At 41.0% G+C, this 22,441-nt stretch overlaps 1 protein-coding gene across 1 annotated transcript in view; it reads right to left on the bottom strand.

Moving 5' to 3' along the window:
- tnc (tenectin) overlaps positions 1-22,441 on the bottom strand; it is a 105,963-nt gene that overhangs the window by 12,628 nt on the left and 70,894 nt on the right. Inside the window, exon 3 of the mRNA XM_065221408.1 lies at positions 19,160-19,273. Within this exon, the coding sequence (XP_065077480.1) occupies positions 19,160-19,253 (94 nt within the window). The 5' untranslated portion in view covers positions 19,254-19,273. The remainder of the gene's footprint in view (positions 1-19,159; positions 19,274-22,441) is intronic.

Here is a 22,441-nt window from a genome sequence, read left to right as displayed (position 1 = left end):
TCCGGAATATCGGTGTTACAGAATGTACGGATTGTAACGATGATTCAAGACGACCACTAGGCCTGAGTTAACGGATACCATCACCAATTATAGCTGTTTTGAGATAATGGCTTGTTTCTGCTTCTCCCAGTATTTAGCACTTTGCTGAATTTCCATAAGTAGCATGAGAATGGCGTCCACTAAGAAGGATCTCCAGCTGAACAATTGTTCAAGCTAGCAGGGAAAGTTTAGCACTGAGCTTTCCTGGAATTCTCCGGAATTCCTTTTGGAATTCACTGCGTTTAAGCTCAAGAGCGGATAGTGTCCATATGCCAACATCGTCGACTCATAAACTGCTATTCATCGCATAAATTGGCATCTGACTTCCTTCCTTTGGCAACAGAAGTAGCATCCAAAAGCACAAGGAAAATCGCCACGACGCAAACGACGGCATTGCGAATTACTCAGACAAACTACGACCATGAGCTACAATAACAGCAGAGTGATGAGTTCAAGTTCCAGGTGTTCAAAATGCTACTATCGATGAGATGTATATCACTTTCGAACAACTGCCAACGAACAATCCGTCCGAAGAGATTCTCTGATTGCGGGTGCGCTGCAATTCACACCTTCTATGGCTTATGGGATATCACATGAGTGGAATCGCGACTGCCTATGTATGTAGCTCAATCCAACAGTAATGGACAGGAAATCAAAAGAATGAATTTCTGTAGTTTTATTAATTGGTGTATTTTATAAAGTTTACAGCACAATTAGGTTATTATTTTTTTAATGTTAGTATTTGTTTAACTGCTACAAAAATGTAGACCCAAGGGATGGTCACTCTAAACACCTATTTTGAAACAACTTTTTTCTCAGTGTGCCGCAGCTGGGCAGGCAGTGCCGAGAGTGCCAGTCTCCAGACCAACGTTGTTTGCTTGTGAATAACGGCATGTTTGGCAACTCGGTTAATTTGACAATTCAAATCGACACTGAGCATGCATAAGGGCGTAAAGGCGATAATCGATTCTCTTCGTTGATTTTCTCTTTTGTTAATAACTCGCTTGGATTAACGTTTCTCGGTGCGTTTGCTGGTGCTTTTGATAGCCAAATTCTAGAAAATTGTTCCGCTTAGCTGTAGCAATGCAAAGAGAAAACCGATGAAGAGAATCGATCATCGCGTAAACGCCCTTATGCATGCTCACTGTCGAAATGTTTTGTTTTGAAAGTGATTGAACAACACAACCAACAGTAGAATACGAACCAAGACAGTGATCTAAAGCCACCCCAGCTGATACCGGACAAACTTTAGCGACCTTTCAAAAGGCAGAATTCTTTCCGGGATCGAACTTGACTGCGGTGATCACCGATAGATACCTGCCAGCAAACCGGAACAACGCGGATGCACGGTGCTCATTGTCATGAACGATCGTGACGAGAAACGGTTAAGTGACGAAAGTTTTCCGCTGCTAACACCTAGCTCTTACAGCGGTGTCATTCGTTGATGATCATTAGTGGTTGCCCGGTGTTGGTCTGCTTTGCGCGGATTGAAATACTATTTCGGACAGGCAACAGAATGCGCGCTGTTTGGGGAATCCTTTGGGGATTCTTGGGCGAAAATTCACGGTTGTGGTTATCCGAATTTAGAGATTAATGATAATGTTAAGGGCCAAGCGCAATGACAGCGGAAGCGGAACGGCAGCGGCAGTAGAAAAGCCCGATCTGAGTAAGCCTACTTGTCAGATTGAAAACTAGTTAGAATAAAATCGACTTCGGTTAGGCATCTTGATGTCATTTGTGACTGCCAACATACTTGGTTCCGGATAGATCAACCAACAATCAATACGAAACTAAAGATTTTAAATTGGCTCACTACTTGACTAGCCTATTGGTCCCACGCAAACGATTAACGTACCCCATGCTAGTCAAAATTCCAGTACTACACGATGTTTGTTTTGATTCGCTATGAAAGTTTGACAGATAAAATGAGGGGCTAGTGGATTTTCCTATGTTTCGAGGGGTGAATCGATTAGCTTGGGACCGAAGATAGTACCAGAGCTGAGCCAAAAAGTTGAGCACGTTTCTTCGGGACCTACTAGTCTTTGAGTTACCTCTATGGATCAACTGCTGACATACTTGGTTCCAGATAGACCAATAACGTTTTCCACGGCCGTTTCCATTCTAAGGTCGTTTCCATTCGACGCTGCAGCAGCCGCCATATAGATTTGCGGTTAGGTGCGTTTGGTGAAGGTTCAGGGCCTACAACCGATTGGCTTCGACGTGATTTGCCTCATGTATCATTCATGGTTTATTATTAAACTGATAACAATGAACTTCTACGGAAAATTCTTGAGAAAACCCACACAAATTTCTTGTGTTTACTTTTATTACATTTGACCTAAGAGGAGAGGAGACGATAGGGGGACTTGTATGCACACATTTTCTGTCAAGCACGAACCACCTCCTGATTGGTCAAGTGAACGTATAGAAACGCGAGAATTTTTACAACAGGGAATCTATTTTCTTGTGTTTTGACAGTCGACTGCGTCGCCCATAATGAAATAGTTTTTGCACGGTCGTTTCCGCGAGAGATGAAGAACACGTCACAGACAAAAAGAAGCCAGTTGTCTCCTCTTCCTCTTAGCATTTGACCTGGGGGGAGACGTGCTGTCAAATCAACCTACTGATCATGCTTGTATGAAACTGGTTCCAAACGTAAACAAACGCTGTAGGTTTCTTATGACTTGTTTACGTTTGGAACCAGTTATGCGAGGTAGGCGACGATTGTTCGTATTTGACAGCCACCTCCCCCCCTTGCATTTGCCACGTGCGCTGCGCAGGTGCATTGACTTCTCGACGCAAGATCTCACTGACACAACCTTGCTAGTGCAGCCATGTAAAATCGATTTGTTTATTATTTTAAACCACGAAATCAGCTGTCAAAGTGTTTGACTTGACAGCGGTTTTTATTTTTATTTTCAATCAGTAAAACGCATGTATTAGCGAGCGGGACGACTCTATCTACGATGCAGGAAATATTGTGTTTTGCTGTGGCTAGCTGCGCGTACGCTGAGTAGATAGAAAGAAGATTTATCACGATTTTGAAGATTTCATGCAAAAAGATGATGCGCGATGCAAGTAGATGCGACAAATGAAAGAAGATTTTTCGAAGAATTATTCGCTAGTGTGAGATTTTTTGAGCATCTAGAATTGAGATTTAGATGTGTCACCCCCCTCGTGTATTAGTGAAACTGCTCACTAATGCCATAGAGGTAATTCTAAGACCAGAAGATCCCGAAGAAACGAGCTCAACTTTTTGGCCCTGCTCTGGTACTAAGTAGCTCTGGTGCTCTGGTACGAACCCCTCATTTTATCTGTCAAACTTTCATAGCGAATCAAAACAAACATTGGGTAGTACTAGAATTTCGATTATAATAGGGTACGTTAATCGTTTGCTTGGTTGCCAAACTGTGCCCAGGTGTGCCCGGGTGTGTTTTCAGCACACTGTGCGGAGTGACCAACACCTTGTGTAAATCTTATTTATAGTTATTTCACTTTCAGCGAAAGAAAATGGTCTAAATATCGTACGTATCCTACCACTTCTAACGCATGGTTACACTTCCTTCCAATCTCCTCTCGACGACTTTTCGCCAACCCATTCTTAATGGCGTCCCCGGTCTCGTTCTTCCGATGCTTGCGACTAGTTTCTATATGTTGAACAATGCGAAACTACTTTGATCAGTTTTGGTAATTATGAGTCGCTGCGAAACTATTTGCTCTGAGTACAGCTAACTTGCCCCTTGGCATTAATAGCGTTGAAAAAAGCTTCGGCAAGCGAAATTGGACCTTCTAGCTCCCGGTTTCAAGCTTCTTGCACTGAGCAAATGGTTGCTGGCAGATTTGATCACGCTGAGTAAAACTGCCAATCCGTCAAAAAATGACGTTTCCCGCAAAACAAGGCTGTACCAATTTTGTGAAAGTGGAGTGCGGTCCCGTTGGAACTCCTCCTTGCTTGTAATCTGTGCAGGCAGGAAGCAGGTGGGGGTAGGAAGCCGAAAGGGGGAAAAACCAAACAAAGTCAGCCCACTCATACTGTCCGCAGGTTTATGAATTATAGATTACTATCTCATTTCTCGTTGGGCTTTTTCCCGAAAAATCTAGCCCGAAAGAGGAGGGGAGAGACATTTATCTGATTATATTAAAACCTGTCCAACTGTGTGTCTCTCTGTCTGTGTGTGTGTGTGCGCGCACCGATGTTTGGGCCCGAGTTGAACGGGACAACAAGAAATTGCCGGTAATTAGATGCTTCCCGCATCGTTCCGCGTTCCCTTCCCGTCCCACGAGAAATTAAAGTTATGACACATTTATTTACTCACTCCAGGGTTCCGGACATAGCCGGGAAACGATACTTGATGAATATTCATTTCCTCCGCAACGGCGTCGGACGGGAGTATCCTCCGGGATCATGTCCCGCGCAGATTGTTTCATGCGACGGAAAAAAAGGGAGCAGGAAATTGGCGACGGTCAAATCTTAATTGCATCTTGTCGCCATGCCACAACCCCCAAGCCTCCTGCGACGGCCAAAACGACGACGACGACGCCGTCGCGACATTGATTTTTAGGATAAGATGGGCCTGCTTGGATTTAATTTATTCTCGTTCTCGTTTTCCGAGGCTCTAGAGTTGGCAGCGTTCTTTGCGTGTGGATCTGATCTTGATCTCGTCGTCGTCAGCACCAGTGGATTGCATGCTGCTGGAGCTGGAAAGCACCGAGGCAGTTGGTAACGGTTGTGAACTTGGCAATGACTGCCGGCGGAATCTCGTAAAGCGAAAAAAAGGTGAAGAGGTGAATCGTAACCACCTTGCTTTGTTTCGGAAAACCGACGGAGACTCCCAGGGTGTTGCGATTGGGCGGTGTGAAATTTAAAGCTATTTTTATTTCGTTTGTTTCTCGAGTTTTATTTATTTGGGGGAAGCATCAGTTCACGGAAGCTGTTTGGATCTTAGTTTGAGCGGAAGGAAGCAGCGAAAAGAAGGTTCCTGAGCACCAACGTTGGTGCCAATGCGGAACTGCAGTCTGGGGTCGAGTGGTGCATGGCATAGGAAACTTGCGTTGCATAATGTCAAAATGGTGCAAAACAAAGTTTTGACACAACACACCACAGTATGCCAGGGAAAATTTACATCGGACCAGTAGCGCATACATCTTCAATGGACCATAGCAATATTTTCCAGTCATTGAGTTCATTAAGGATGGGTTGAGTTCAAGGCAAGCGTCATTATTTGATTTAAAATGTAAAATTCCTAAGTGCTTATCTTAGACAATTTGTTTACAAGTCTTCATAACCTTATTTACGGATAGAAAGAATTCCTTGAAGTGGAAACAATCAAAAACACATTTTAATTTACTCTGGTTAACCAAATAAAAACATAAAAAAGTCGTCTAATTTACTGGGCAATAATTTGTTCTGTCAATTGGTTTAGTGGGTAATTTGACACGCTCTGGCCAGGTATTCGTCGTTGGTAAACAATGCGATTCAAAGAATTACCGATAAAGCCAATTCGAGAAATTTCATTGATATTCTTAAAAGTGCTTCGAATATTCAATTCGATTTCCAAGAGCGCATACCGCACCGATCCGGGTTGACGTCAGTAAGCTGACCGTGCCGGTCGTCATGGTGACTCACGCGCTCCAGCAATGTCTGCTTTTCGCGTTCCGGTAATGACGCATAACTATGGATCTCCTCTTAAATGTAAATCGAAAGTTCATGAAAACAATCCAGCGCGTACACTCGGGAAAATAATCACCTGCCAACCGGTCTAATGTCCATCTCATCACATCTCATACTCATTCAGCAAGGCACACCAAACAAACCAACCACCATCAGTGTTGCGCTGGCCATAACCACCGGTTTCGGTTGAATCTAGTATCGCAGAACATACTATAATTCACCGTTTGCCGTTTGCGAGGTGGTGGACCGAAAATGTGTGGACGATTAACCTTTAACGAGCGTGAGAGTAAAGAGCAGCCGGAGTGGGCGTTGCTCTACGCCGCCGACTTCCTGGTTTCAATTAGCGAGATGATAGTGTCAATTTTGAAAGGAACCATCTTCTGCTGATCAAATCTAGCTAGATAGGTAATAGCCCGCTTCCTAGATATCATTTCATAATCTAATGGGTTCAAGGTCCGCCGGGTCTTTGCGATTTTGTTGGATTTCCAAGTCACAAATGACGTCCGTTGGCGATAACTGACAACCGGCAATCTCCCAGCAAATGACGTTTGTTTGTTTGTGCTGCGAAAACCGTTTTCTATCAATTACGATCATCAACTCGCTCTGCTGAAGAGCGGACCTCGTTCGCCATGGAAACCGCAACGAAAGAAAGCACTGATCGATTTGGTGATTTGTGCCACTTATTATTATGGGAGAAAATCCAAATGTTTTGCTCGCTTCCAAGTCCAGTTGGATGTCCTGATTTGGCGCCGCCGGTTGTTTATTTTTGTGCAATAGGCTAATTCGAAATAATCACTGGTAATCGTTTTATCAGCTGCTATTTTTTTTTATTCGCTCAATGAGTGAGATTTGAAGATCGGAGAAAGGAGTTGATCTGAGGGTGAATGCACCGTAAACGACGGTACGAAAAAGAAGCCAGGCAATTATAAAGAGTTTAAGAAATGGTTAAAACAAATGAAAACCATGGGTTTCCTGCCACGGCCCGCAAGTCGCTGATGGAGTGCACTTGTTTCTTTCAGTCTAGAAGCAGGAAATTTGGAAGTCTGAACCGAGAACGACGAGCGGGTGTGTGGTGAGAAATGTGAATGACATGTCAGTGGGCTCTTCCATCTAAAATAGTAGGCAACGACAAACGACGACTGAGGGGTTCCTCGTGATTGAGTGGGAAGAAGAAAATTCTTATGCCTCCCATCGTCGTTAGCCACAACAATGACAACATCAACTTTCAAGCTTTCAAGTTGTGTTTGATTGCTGGGTAAACAGCGAACGCGACACTGGACTGGAAACCGGACCTCTACAAGTCCAGTTCCAGTCCGGCGAGAGTGGCGAGAGCTTCCACCAGAAGAAAGAAGATGACCCAAATTACGGCGGCCGGTTCCGCTAGACGCGATCGCGATCGCGTTAACATTTTCATGCGCGCAATAGTGTGCCGCATATCGCCTGTTGGTGTTGGGCTGTATGGGTGGCGACGAGGGGTACGACACAATCTAATTACCCCTTCTAGTCAACACGGAAGACAACCGTCGTCGTATGTCGCCTTTTTGTTTTTCGTCGTTCGAGCCCGTTAAAATGAGTTTTTTTTTGTTTTGACATTTGTTGCTGCGGCAGAGGGCAGAGGGTGGGGAAGCGGAGCATAAGCGAATGAATGATGACTCTATTGTGAAGCGGGAACAAAAGTTCTCATAATTTAATTTCAGCCACTTCGAGATCGGTTAGGCATAAGAAACTAATTAGATAAAAGAGAAAAAAAAATCGGCAGCACCTTTTGCGTGTCAAAGGAAGCTCCTAGCTGCCGCGGGCAGGTATAACCTTTTTGTTTTCGATTGATTTGTCACAGCGAAAAAATGCGACCGATAACCAATCGATCCAGGAACTAAGCTGGCTCTGACTTCTCAGTAAAATCAGTGACATTTTCGCATGTTTTCGGGCTATTCGGAAATTGAGTCGTTTTTTCTCTGTCAATTTCCGAAAGGGTGTGCACGAGTGAATGAGAGGTCGTATAATAAGCCGCTAATTTGTGTAGCTTATTTGGCAAATTGCTTCCTCCCAAAACGGAGGACTCTCCGGAGGAAGCGTGGATTGAGATATTTACGATGGTTGTTTTGGTTTGAACAGGACAGGTTGTCCTATCAATATATTTGCTGGACAAACAGCGCCGGTTGAGAGCTGGCTGGGTGTTTGCTCGAAATTTTAACTGTAGGTTGCTGATTAACAAATGTAAACAAAGGTGTATGTCAACTTTATTGCTTGGATCAGCTTCAAATTAATTGTCTAAAGCTTGACATAATTTGTTTGTGAGTCAGACTGTACCGTTAAGCCGAAGAGCTTATTTCGATGCTTATTTCGATGGTATATTTTGGAGTTTTTACTCAAAAATTTCACGTGCTTGAATTGTGTTTGCAGTGGTTATCAAGAGAGAAAGTCACTGTAGATAATTGACCAATTCAGATAGGACCTTTTGAAGTGTTCATCTAGAGTTAGAGTCAAACGCAGTAGTGAAAGTTAGATAACGCTCGCAATCGGATCGAGAATCCAACCCGAAAAATTCCTAGACCGGACCGGGAATCCAATCCAGCAACCTCCAGCATGTTTTTGCTTTGTAGCTGCGCCTTAACCAACTGAGCTAAGGGAGGCACAAAATAGTATAAGGTACGAAACTAGTAAAGAATTTGATCCATAAATGTCGAATGTATAACTAGCTGTTTGTCTTCGTCGTTTTTGACACGTATGACGGAAATGGGCTCCATATGTCCAAGTAGTCCTTCACCTTAGCTCTTTGAACGTTTCATAATAAATCAAACTTTTGCGTGTACCGTGGATCCCCGGTAATCTGACCGCTTTTAATCTGAACACTTTTTAATTTGAACCCCGCCAATTTGCACGCCGTGCAAACTAAAAATGGTTCAAACGTCAATTAGCGTATGGAACGGAGTAAAGCGAAATTGAACATTGTGAAATGCAATGCAGAACCAAAACAAAACAGCAAATAAGGCTACCAGAAACACGGTTTTCTTATGCTCATACGGTTACTAGGAGGTCAAATCAAAAATTAACTTCGTTAATATGAATGAAGTGTCATTCAGATTAGCGGGGGTCCACGGAAAAATCTTTCGTTAATTCTGTTGAGCTCGTTTCATAAAAACGGCTTTCGTACATGTTAATTAACACAATGCTAATATTACACTCTATTCGAAAAATATACGAACTGAATTTCGTGCAGCCAGCAAAATTCTTGTCTTTCAAATTGCTCATGTTGTGATGGTGAAGATGGGGTTTCAAGGAACATATTGTATATCTGGTGCTATTGGGAGGAAATTCATTTTCATTGTAGGCAATGCTGGCCTTCTGGATGAAGTAAGAGCTCAGTACCAGTGTCTGTTTTTATCATTTTCCATCGCACGCAAGGAGTAGCGCTTCAACCCAGTGGAGATGAATTGCGTTTGATTTGAAAATCGATCGAAATGAACAAATGAGATCATTATGCATCAGTGAATACGCGTTTGTTGATATTCACCAGTGCTTCATTATCCAACCCAATATTGTCAAAATCAGAAGCGATCCTCAAAAGCAAAACAATCAATTTCATTTTGGGCAAAATGATTATGTTGAATATTGTCGACCCCAGCGTCCAAAACCACGATATTATCATCAATTCAGCATGAGGCAATAATTTTCCATCGATTCGCTTGTGTAAAATGAAAATAATCAATTGCAATTGATCCTCAAAATCATCCCCACCAAGATGAAGGTGAATATTGATATTGACAACAACACAGGCGATAATGAAGATCCAGCCACGAATGCACGAACACAAATGTTGACTTGGATACTCAGAGGTTGCTTTGATCGAAAGAATGTTGATATGTCAAATCAGTGTTGCCAGATTGTTTTCAAGCTTATCGGTACCAATGGATTTAAAAAATCGGTATTAATTGGTATTTACTATTTTGATAAATGTTATATATTTGACGATTTTGAAGGCGAAAATTTAAACTTTTGTACTAAGAATGGCCAGAAAAGTTGGATGAAATTTCCGGGGAATGTTTGAATTAGCTTCCAGGAAAAAAGAATATAGCTCTTCTGGAAGAAGTTTGAAGAAACTTCTATGAAAAATCGGGTAAACTTGCGGGGAACTTCCAAGAAAAATATTGATAAATTTCTGGGGAAAGTATCAAGAAACTTTACATAAGAAAGGCTTCCAAAATCGCAAGAAAATTCCAGAGGAAGATAGAATGATTTCGGAAAAACCTTCCAGCAGATAAAGGAAAAAAAATCTCCGGAAGAAGATCATGGAGAATCTTTCAAAGGAAGACGAAAGAAACTTCTTGGAGAATTTGATAGCTACTTTTAGTAGAAAAAGGAACTTCCTGGAGAAGACGAACGTTTCTGAGATCGTTTTGGAGAAACTGCTAAAGAAAGTAGCAAGCTTCTTCCGACGGAAGCCGAAGGGTTTTCGGGACAGTCGAAAGAAACTTCTAGGGGAGGTTGGTAAACAAATTCCGGAAGATAAATTTCCGGTGGAAATCATTAGAATCTTCTAGTGAAATATGGCACAATATTCCGGGGAAAGTTGAGATGAACGACGGAAGAAACTTCCGAGGGAAGAACTCAGAAAATAACTTACGGGTGGAAGTTGAAAGAAACTTCCAATAGAAGATTAAACAAACTTGATAAAGTTGAAAAAATTGCACACTCTGATGGTCTGTATCTGTAGCCAAAAACGACAAGGAAGTAGAAACCCTAGTCGAAAGACTATCAGGCATAAAATATTTTTAAAGGTGACTAATTTTTTGAGCAACAAATTTAACACATTCAAAAAGATCAAAAGTCTCTCACAGTACTTTTCGCTGCCATTTTTACCAAGGCAGGCAATAATCATTTTGATTATTTAAAAAATCGGTATAAAATCTCAACACTCGATATTCTGAGAAGTCTTATTTGTATATCGGTAAATAGTTTGAAAATCGGTACAAATACCGATAAATCGGTATATCTGGCAATGCCGTGTCAATCTTCAAATTCATACAGGTAGTTGGTCTATCTGTTAAGGTTGTCTTCATTTTCAGTTAAGTTAAGTGTAGAAGAGTACTTTGGAGTTCTCCCTTTAACTTTCCCTTTCGCTTTCAGTTCTCCTTACAAATCTCTTAAAAAATTCACCTCAAAATTGCTTTGCAGTATTAATCAGAACTCTTTCTTTGGAATTGCTTTGGAATGCTTCATAGAACTCTCATGAAAAGTTTACCTTGAACCATACTGAGGATTTCCTTGGAGCTACGTTGGAATTCTCCCTACGTTTCACCTGGAGTCTGGAGTTCCTCGGAACTAATTGGAAAGGAATCCTCAAATTTTAGTTTCCTTAAAATTATCCTCTGATATTTTCCTCTGAATTCCATTGAAATTTTTCTAGAGAGCCTTGGAAACCCTAAAAAAAAATAACCATAAACGAACGACAACCCAAATCATTGAACTATTCCACAAATGGTTTGGATGATACTCAGAACACGTCGTTAAGCAAATTAACCATACAATTTTTATTAGGGAATGCATACTTAGAAAAATTTATGTAAATTAAGGTGCTCTGAGACTGACATATACAAGCGTCAATTTTGACATAAGATTGAATCATAATAGACGTGAAATTCAGGTCAATCAAACGTAATTTCGAACTTTTCAGTCTCGGAGCACTTAATTTTAAAAATGGATGGATTCCGTCACGTGTAAGATTAGGTATTTCTAAGTGTGTGCTTATGGATAGTAATGTCAAATAATATCAGCGCCAGAATTCAGTGCTAGACCAATATCTTACGTCAATTGACATTGTTAACAGCACGCAGCACTGGTGACTAAGTGGTGCTCATCCAATGACCCGCGGGCCACATGCGCAGTATGTTTTCAGTCTGTGGAATGCATGAAATTTTTATCAAATTAAGATTTCCTTGCATTTCATATCGGAGTTCTTTTGGAACTTCTTCTTTTTCATCCTTTGAGTTATTTTCTAAATTCCTCTCGAATTTTCCATAAAATATCGTAATGATTTGCGAATTTTTCAAAAATTTCGTTGTGCATATTTTATTAATTCGTTTGAATCATAGAGGTAACTCTAAGACCAGAAGGTCCCGAAGAAACGTGCTCAACTACTTTTTGGCTCAGTTCTGGTACTATTTTTGGTCCCAAGCACCCCTCGAAACATAGGAATATCCACGAACCCCTCATTTGATCTGTTAAACTTTCATAGCGAATTAAAACAAACATAGTGTAGTACTAGAATTTCGACTAGAATGGGATACGTTAATCGATTTGCTTGGGACCAATAGGCTAGTCAAGTAGTGAGCCAATTTAAAATCGTTAGTTTCCACCGGTTGGTTGAATTCTGCTCAATTCTCTCATGACACCATCCTCAGCTGTTGTGAATTTGAACTTCCATAAAATTTAACTCCAAACTACTAGCTCCTTGACGCTGTCGAGAATATTAAAATCTCCTTAAGATTTCTTTGCAATTGAATCAACTTCAGATACAGATACCTTTCGAATTCCTATCACAATTGTTTTGAAATTAATGTCAGAATACCTAAGCAGTTCTTGTCAGTATTGCTTTGGTACTCTTGTTTGAATTTATTTAGAGTTGTGGAGTTATCGATACTTTTTTGGAATTATCCTCTGAGTTCTCTAGGAGATTTCTGAAATTCTCTGAATTTCTTCTGAATTGTCATGTAATTCCATCTTTAAATTGCCCACGTATTTTCCTGAAGTTTTCCTCACTAAGCCTTTCAATTTATTTTCAGAATCACTTTCAAGTCTCCTTGGAATTCCTTAAGAATGCTGTTCAGAATTCCCTAAGAATATTTTTTCGAAATAAACTTTGGATTGGATGCCAATTCTCATCGAAATTCCATTTTAATTTTGTCCTGTAAATTTATCCAAGTTCAAGACAGATCAGATCCCAAGTTTTTTTTTCAAGCTCATGGTTTCTAAAAGAATGTCTTACTACAATGAAGTGAAAGTTCCAAAATTTGTGGCGTTCAGCATAGCAGCCTTCGGATAATTTTCATGATTCTGTAGCTCGGGAAACCTCTTAAGTCTTAATGAGTCCTTGGAAATCTTACGAGATATCCAACTTCAAATTTTTAATTTAATTTAATTTAAGAGCTCATCAAATCTGCTACAGTTTTATAGAAACAATATTTTTAATGATTCGTGATCTAAATTTTTTTCAAGGTCTAAAAAATAAACTTGTTATCGATGCAATGAATTATGAGGAAAGTAGCTAAACAAAAATCTTTGAACTGCCCCATTAGCGTGTCTTCTTTGACTGCTTTCATCATCCCCTTACTACGGTGCTGAGTGTGGTCTGCACTTTACGTAGAAACTTGCAATATAGCCCGCCATATGATCTCAGCTGAGCACCATTGCCGTTAGAAGGTGACAGCTATATCGAAGATCCAATAGCCCATTTCAAGAACGCAAGCATTCCGAAGCTATTTTCGTATATGCTAAGCCCCGCTCCAATACATTTCAATGTGTGAATTATTACACTGATAAAATTTCAAAGATTGTTTTTATGTGTTCCACACATGAATTTTTGCAATGTGATCAACATATGATATTTATGTGTCGGACACATACTTAATATGTGTACACATAAAAGCCAGTAACCACACATACTATTCATTTGACTCATAAATTTCATGTGTGCTTCTGGGTGGATTCTGTTTATGTGTGGTCACATGAAAATCATATGGAATTTCACATGGAAATTCGTCAATAAAAATGGATGGAATTTTATTAGTGTAGTAATGTACTGGAACTTTCAATCAAGCGATATTGCTTGATTAAACCTTATTTAATAAGTTGGAAATGTGTGTAGTATCATTAGTACTAGTACTCGGAAATTAAGTATGAAAATTTTATAAAGGACAAAATGGAACGAACTCACCAAATCTGGCTAAGTAAACCTAACAAGCTGGCTTGATGTATTAGAAGTCGCAATTGTAGACGGTTAGCTTCACGGGGTAATCCGGTTTGTGGGCGAGCTTGCACGGAATGTCCCGAATGTAGTCTTGAAACCAATCCCCTGCAATGCGATCCAGTTCTTGAAACTGCCGAAAACATCAGCAGCGCTGGTTATCCATAGCATATTTAAGCTCCAACCATGTAACATTAAATGCGATAAGGTGGCAACAAATGTAATGCTTTCATTCTTACATTCCCGCAATGGACAGTTAAAAAATGATTTGGCTGTTTCCGAATTTACGAGCACAATTTGCTTGAATCATGCTTTCCTATAACGTTATTTAGAAAACTCTACCTATTTTCCGCAACGCGACGCGACATGTACCAGGCTTAATCATAGAGGAAAAGGAGGAGCTGTCAAATGAGTACCAGAGAAATTTGGCTTCACTCGAGTTGTTCGCAGATGACAGGCATTGCAGTCCTGTGCTTGAAGCACCTCTTGGCCGTCCGACACAATCCGCACACTGTGGAACTCTATTCAGGAAATTCAAGTATCCGTTCGTCACCAATATCACTTTACTATTAAAATAACTCCGGAACAACGCAAAATCCAAAAATTTGACGAGAGGAAAAATTTTCGTTTCCATCTATAGCACTCTTCCTGATTGACGCGTATGTAATGAATATGAGTTAATCGATTTTTTTGTAAACATATCTTAGCTGTATGTCAACGCTATCTTCCGAAACTCCACGCCAGTTTCTAAAAGGAGTGGGACTCCATTTGGTTCCCGTAACGCAATCCACCTACAATTCCACAGCACAATTTGTAAATCAAGCTCCACATTATTAATAATTTCAACTTTGAATAAATCACACAGCAAACCAAAAATCCGTAAATTTAGCAGTGCAACCTACTTCGATCTCTTCATATCTCATTCATTCCTAAACTTTACCGGGATGAGCGGTGGTAGAAAGTAGACCTGTGCGCCGATCAAAATATTTTCGGCAGCGGCGTGATATGTTGTTTTCTGCCGGCGGCGGCGGCCTTGGTCGGCGTGAGTTTATTTTTAATGATTTAGAAAAAAATACTATCCAAACCAATCGCACATGGACAAAAAATGCTACCCATATTTGAGTTCAGATTATTCAAAATCGCTAGAACGTAGGTCACTCATAGTATGAGTAAATTTTCCGACACTTTCCTGGGGAAAACTTCTCGAATATAGGGAAAATTTAAGAAAATTGTACACAGGTTAGAAGTGTACTAGTAGACAGACTAAAACCAAAATCAGTTTTCCTGATATTCGAGAAGTTTGCCTCGGAAAAGCATCCAAAAATTTACTCATTCTATGAGGGGGGGGGGGGCGACACATCTAAATCTCAATGCTAGATGCTCGAAAAATCTCACACTAGCGAATCAATCTTCTAAACATCTTCTTTCATTTCTCGCATCTCTTTACATCGCGCATCATCTTTTTGCAGGAAAGCTTCAGAATCGTCATCAATCTTCTTTCTATCTACTCAGTGTACGCGCAGCTAGCCACAGCAAACCACAATCTTTCCTGTATCGTAGACAGAGTTGTCCCCCTCGGAGTGACCTACGTTTTCGCGAATTTGAGTAACCTGAACTCAAATATGAAATTTTGAGCCGTTCTGATTGTCCGTGCATGCGGAATTTGTTTAGTCAAGTGCTTGTCAAAATGGCAGGGGGTGGAGTCGTATGGTAAAGTGTTACAACCCTTTAATTAAGTATAAGAAAAGTACGTTATGTATATAAGGGTGGATAGTGTTTCACAGCAAGCAATCTGATGCATAGCGTCAAATTTTAATGGGCCCTAGGAATTCTTCATTTATTGAGCACTAGCTGAGTACCCGGTCTTGCTCGGGATTCAATATAAGCTTGAGCGTATGTGCCGAATAAAATTAAGCATGCTATATTGTACGTAGCCCCTCTCCTCTTATCTAAGGGGCTACCCTATATGAACATCTCCTTATACCTCCTCATGCCTAATTTGGTTCCATTTGCTTGATTAGTTCTCGAGTTCTGCAGAAATTTCTGTTTCATTACAGAGGGGGGAGGGGTATCGAACCATCATAAGAACCTTTACCGGCCCCAAAAACCCCTGCATACCAATTTTCACGCCAATCTGTTTAGTAGTTTCCGAGTCTAGGTATAAGGGTCAGACAGACAGAAATTCATTTATATATATATATAGATTACATGTTATTAATATGTTGATAGCGATAAATTATAAGCGTTTATTACTATGATAGATATTTGAATCTACACGCATTGTAGTCATATAACTTTTTGTTTATGTACTTGAAGATGACATCTTTCGGATTTACGTAGAATCCTGCACAACTTGTAAGAGATTAAAAAAAAAAAGGTCAAATATCAACGTGTTGTTAATAATAGTCACTTATTCACCTTTATGTAAATCTTATCCTCGTCACTAACCCACTGCTGAATGCAAAACTCTATTTTTGCAAATGCTGTAATTGTCATGAATAAAGATTGTTTTATCCACATTGTTAGGGTGGATGCTTGACCGTCGTGCAGATATGGTCAACCCAGCTATGTTAAAAACTCATTCACTTGGCTGCCAATCAAGGATACTGCAGCTTTCTAATTTTCCAAAAGCATAGGCAGAAGGAAACTCTAGTTCATTGTTTCATTTATCCGGTGTTTTCGTCGGATCTAGGGAAAGAAAGAGTCAGCTAGTTTCCTTCTGCCTCACCTTTAGATCTCGCTCATCGAGACGAAACCACTAAACTGAGATTTTTGACGTTTGATCAGCGCATCAAAACAGTATCTCGAACAAATGCGAAGAGGAGGAAAAATAATAATTCATCCACGGGACTAACATCAAATGTTTCCACTAAGGGATTCACAAAATTACTTATTATTTAACTGGTCTATAAATTTATAGCCCATAACAAATTTGAAAAACACATAAGAACTTTGCGGCTGTATTAGGTTTTGCACCGTCGGGGTTAACCTCAATCTGATGGCAGTTCAGTGGTACTGTTTACGTGGACTTAGTCGATTTTTTCTTGGGTAGATTTTCTGGATCATTTTTCAGATTGCAGTGAGATGTAAACCACACTTTTGCAATGTCCACGAGCAACATCCTTTCACCACGCATTTCCTCGACAATTTTCAAGTTAAAATTCGGAAATTTTATAATATATTTTTTTTTTCGAAACAGCGACTAAGTGCTTGTAAACAGGACCACTGAACTGTCAAAAAGGTTCAGCCGTTTAACACTGAGTTCATTGGTGACGTCACGCTGCAGAACCTAATTGCATATTTTACAGCTGTCGCTTACACCGCATGGGTTTGTCTTGCGTTGGTTGTAAGTGTGCGAGTGAAACATAGCAGACAACAGAAAAATGCTGGCTCAGCATCCCCTTGGATTCATCCCTGTGTTCTAGATAGAGAAAGTGCGAACAAACGTCAAAAAAACTAAATGACAATCGCTGCCTAGTACACGCTCCTTTAAGATTCAATTTACTTTGATGCTTTTTCGAAAAATTCAAGAGCAGTTTTTTTCGACGCATTAGTCCAGATTGCAAAATGCTCGCACTATTCGATTCCTTTTGCTATTCTACACAAAATGACGCGAGCTTTTAGCAATCTGAAAGAATGCGTCGAAAAAAACTGCTTTTGAATTTTTCGAAAATGCATCAAAGTAAATTGAACCTTAAGGTTACTCAAAACTGAGTCAGACGTACTCATTTTCATAACTACTTTTGAAGCGTCATAATTACGAGTAGTTGTGATTTGTGAATTTGTGTAACATTGACTCAACAATAAATAAATAAAGGTGGATCTCAATTTTGAGTTTTCAGCCCATTACTATTTTGACTCGAAAAAAAAAAAAAACAAAGCAAATTGAGTTGTGATAATGTAAAAATACGAAGTTTGCCTTTCTGTCGTAGAAGAAAATTTAAAAATTTAGAAAGATTTCATCCGAAAATGGAGCAAATTGCAGCCGCCGTGGATGCGGAAACGTACCGCAAATTGAGCGGTAATTGTTTTGCATTGTGTTTGCTATAAAATAAAATGCTTGATTAAAATGTTTTTTTCAGTTTTTGGTTTATTAAGCCTAAAGAAAAGAAACGAAATGTTTGCCCATTTGTGTGTTTTTGACTAATTTCCTTATATTTTGGATTTTATAAGAATGATAATAACTCATCAGCAAACACTTGGCCGTTTTACTCAAAATTCAGTTCTGGCTATTTAGAGTAGTTGGTTTTAGTTAAATTGAGTGGTTTTTCACTCAATTTTGAGAAGCCACGAACGAGTGTGCCCAGAAGTTCTAATTTCAACGCGTTCAAGATGCAATTTACCGCCCGGCGTGACATAAATTTATTCGGCGGCGGGCCGGCTCAATTTCATCGGAGGCGGCCGCGTGGCGCTGCGGCGCACAGGTCTAGTACAAAGGGCACACATTAGTGATGCGTTATCACGTTTAAAAACATGTTTCCAGCAAAAGAATAATCACACTATAAAGACAAAATACGGAGCTTCTGTGATTAGCTCCTACGGATCCGTCTTTCTTCAAAATTTAATCAATTCTATAGATCTACGGGAAATTTCGTAGAACCGACATCACTGAGTTGCATCTGTTTTGATTTTATTCAACACCGCTGACGTGTTGATAGAACGAGGCAAAAGCAACTAGGGGAAAAAAAACAATCATGAACGAGGGATGCTTCGGTTGCAAATCAATGCTCTGAAATGTACATGATAGCGGGTGCGACGCTTGACGATATTTTTGAAGAATTTTCTTCTAAGAATTACGTCTGTTTGTGTGTGCTTCAAGTTTTTCAATGCACACTATGTTTTTTTCAGCATTGAGCTTATTTTCATACTGGCTGTAGAACTTTGACAGCTGCGGTAGATTCGCAATATGTCCGGTTGGTCTGGTTTTGATCACTTCTTGGTTAACTTTGTGGGTCTGACTAAATCACTACTGTCATTGTATCCCAGAATGTTCCATTCCCAAATCGCTACAATCACATCATTGCGACAAAAACAAAACGCAATTCGTCCGATGATGGGTCAAAAATGCTTCAAGCAAGATCCTGGAAATCGCAATCAAAAAAATTGACGATTGTAATATTTAATTGGTCCGAAATTACTCTCCCGCATGACTTATCAATTTTATGTGGTCGTCTGAAGGTTTTTTTTTTCTCAAAATAATTTTGTGATTGTTATGTTAGCCACATCTTCTAATAAAGTTTATTCGCCCGAATCTAAAATATTCAAGAAACACTACATTGTATGCTACAGTCTATTTTAGGTACTGCTATTGATTTTTTTTTTATAAGAAATAGGATGTAAGAATCCCACACTTACATATGACGTTCATGCCATTTGTTTTGCGTGCACACATTTTTCATATTTCCCCTTCTAGTGAAAGTATCAACTCGAGTTAAAACTATGGATCGTAAATCATAAAAAAGAGCCATAAACATCAATTTACTTACCAGCATTAACTTGTGACGTCACGACTATCGTGACTGCTATAAGAAAGGTTGCTATCGATTCGAGCCCTTTGAGGCTCGAACTCCTGTTGATCATGGCGACTGTTTTCTTATACCCTGAAACGAAGGAAAGAAGAAACGAAAAGTTGATGTTAATAAAAGAAAAAAACAAACTGGTAACTGGCGATCAATCGATCGAAATTAGTGAGTGACTGCAATCGGCGAATCGGCGACGAACCCGTCCTATTTGTTTTTTTTTTTACTATGAGACATTGTTTTCGCAACAGCAAAAAAGCGAATAACCCAGAAACGATTGCATGAATTAGCAGCGTCCGATCGATTGATCAGATGGTGGAATTAGCTTCCGAAAAAAATAAATAATCATAATACGTAAATAAAAAGCCAACTAGCAACAGAGCGAGAGAGAGAGAGGAAGATGTTGAGGACGAGATAAAGAAAGTAAAACTGCACTTTTGGTCGTCCGCACGCTTGTGTGCGGTGGATAGCGCCGCGGGAAGAGCAGCAGCACTTTCACTGGTCATTAGCTAGCAGCCACAGCCACCCGAAAAGCTCCTCTTCGTCTACACTTCGCACTTCGCCATTCAGTCGGCCTTTTTTTTTCTTCTTCTCCCGTCTCAGCTCAAGCTCAATCAGCCCGAGTAGTGAAGTGAGCATTGGAGAGTATTGGAGAAATTATGAGCTTGGCAGCAAACAAAGTAGCCAATTGCGCTTGGCTTGATTGCATTGACTTACTTTTCGTATATTTTTGCGCTTGGTTCGCAGAAAAGCTCCAAGTAGGCGGCGACCGGCGACGGACGGGGGATGCACGACGCCGCCTGCTCGCTCGTTCACTCGCCGTTTGAAATTTATGTCAGTGTTTCTCCTTCATAAGTGGGCATACTATTATTATTATTGCTATTATTACTGTAAAAACTGGTTGCTTCCTGTATGGGTGATTTTTTTTCGCAAACACTCCAAAGTCCACATGAAGCTGCCTCTGAACGATCCGGTTTTTGACCAGAAATATGTGCACAAAGTAAATGCAGTGTGCTCTATATTTATTGCCTGATAGCTAAGGTAGTCGTCGAGTGCATTCCGAACTTGGCAAGGATTTCGCGCTACTGTCTCCCGTGCGTCGCCTACTCTGACTGCGATGCTGCAAGCAAGCGGTCAAGTTCGAGTTCACCACGCTCAGCAGCATTCCTCTTCAGCTGTGGTGCCGCTGCTGCTGCTGCTGCTGCTGCAGCGCGTTCAAGATCATGGTCAACTGCGACGACGACGGCTGCCTTTTTGCTGTTTCCTTTTGGTCGTCGACATGGGGATGTGGGCCACACGAGGAGAACAGCAAGACTTGGATTTTTTTTGCGTTCGTTCGTTCGCTGCGTTCAGTCAACCATTGAGTACGGACGGCAGGCACGGTAAGTACTATCGAAGAAGTAGGCGAGGATGTTGCGTAACTTTTTATGTGACTGGTTTTTCGGGTTGCTGAGGTGAGAGAGTTTGAGCAGCACAACAAGGGGTGCATGACATGAGGTGTCGGGAATACCGTTGCGTGTAGCGTAGCGTGACGTGTGCTGATCATTGATGCTGAAGAAGTAAGATTCGCGGAAGTGATTACCGACGATCTGGTATTACTGTATGGGTTTTTTTTGTTGTCATTATGATGCACAACTTTTTCCGAGAACTGAAGGTGCAGAAATGGCAAATCAGGCGTGATATTAATGGCAATGGGGGATACCACTTGGATTTGGATTATTCAGCAGTTCATTGAATCTTACAATGAGAAAAGTTTCTCGCGGTGTTCTGTAGAGTAGCGAAAGGGAACGAAATCCCCTTATTAAACAATCTAGATCGCCGGTAATTGAGGTTTCCTACGGCTTCGGAAGTGCCCCGACCATCCATCAATCGGTAGGAAATTTCTCTAAATATCATACCTGGTGATCGCGTTAAGTGCCAGACACAGACAAAAAAAAAAAAAACACCCGAAAAACAACTAACCCAAAACGGTTTCTCCGCACTCCGTGCTACCCAGAGGTACCTATCTCCGAAAACCGAATCGTTTTCATGAATTGTGCCCAGTGTTGCTTGAACCCTATGATTATTTAATTATGCTAATCACAGCCATCCATAATCGTTATGACGTTGATGGGTCGGCTCTCCCCGCCGCCTTCGATGATCTTTTCTCACCGCGAAAAACAACGCACCCTCGGACAAAACACATTTACCAAGCAACCTCCTCTTCGGGGCCCATTATTTGCTCAATTTCTAAATGGATCAAACGCTCGATTTTTTGCTCTTTCGCTCATCATGTTGCTTCGTTTGAAGCTGATGAGCGCAATTTCCAACCGAAGCATGCTGTTGCTGCTGCCCGATAATTACCAACTTTGAGGAAAGCAGAAAATCCCGTAGGCTACTACAGAAATAACGAGCGCGCGTATATGTACGTAAAATTATAGGCCTTCCTGAGTCCCGCGGAGTTCGTGGGTCCCGGAGTCTTCCCCTCGGTGGGGCAGACGGGCGGAAAAATTTTGCAACACGTAAAAAAAAACTTTATACTACTTATTAATTTTACAACCACACTCAAGCACGCTTCCTCCCGCATTTCCTAGGGAAACGGGAGAGGCCTCAGGTGCCTTGTGAACAAATCGTACACACATGCATCTATGCGCATATATCAAGATGGAAGGAAAAACCGGAGGAACCTCCGCACATCCAGCCTGGCAACTTGTTTACCTCAATAGAGACACGAGAGCCGGATGATCTCTCGCTCTCTCTCTCTCTCGCTCTCACCGCGCTGTGGCCTGGGATCGTGGCCCGCGTGAAGCAACGGTAACTAAATACTCTAATTTAACGGCACTTTACCCAACTCTCCTCCTCTGGGGAACGCGGGCGAGGCCATGGGGCGAAAGGCACACACACACACACAAAAACCAAGAGCCACGCGAAGAAAGAAATTCGAAGAGAGAGAGAGAGGCCAACAAACAATGATCTAAACAAGAGCAAAACTACTAGCATCGCGGTAGGCTTGGGAAGCTCGCGCAACTTTCAACATGAGCTTCCCCATCCCCCCACCCAAATCCCCAAATGAGTGTTGTTAAGAACAACAACAACGACGACAACGTTGACGTGCACGACTAATTGTGTGAACCGCGCGGTTTATTGAAAGTCCGCACGACATGGGTGCCAAAAGGTTTGGCAAACGAGGTTGCCTGGAGTGCATTTGGAAAGCTCAATCTGCAAGAATGAAGTTTTGCTTGGGAGAGAACCTCGTTGGACCGCTCATAA

Source organism: Ochlerotatus camptorhynchus, unplaced genomic scaffold (assembly GCF_037179485.1).
Source record: "Ochlerotatus camptorhynchus isolate MF236.1 unplaced genomic scaffold, CSIRO-AGI_Acam_v1.1 ptg000141l, whole genome shotgun sequence".
Classification (NCBI taxonomy): Eukaryota; Metazoa; Arthropoda; class Insecta; order Diptera; family Culicidae; genus Ochlerotatus; species Ochlerotatus camptorhynchus.
This window is presented reverse-complemented; position numbering and strand designations above follow the sequence as displayed.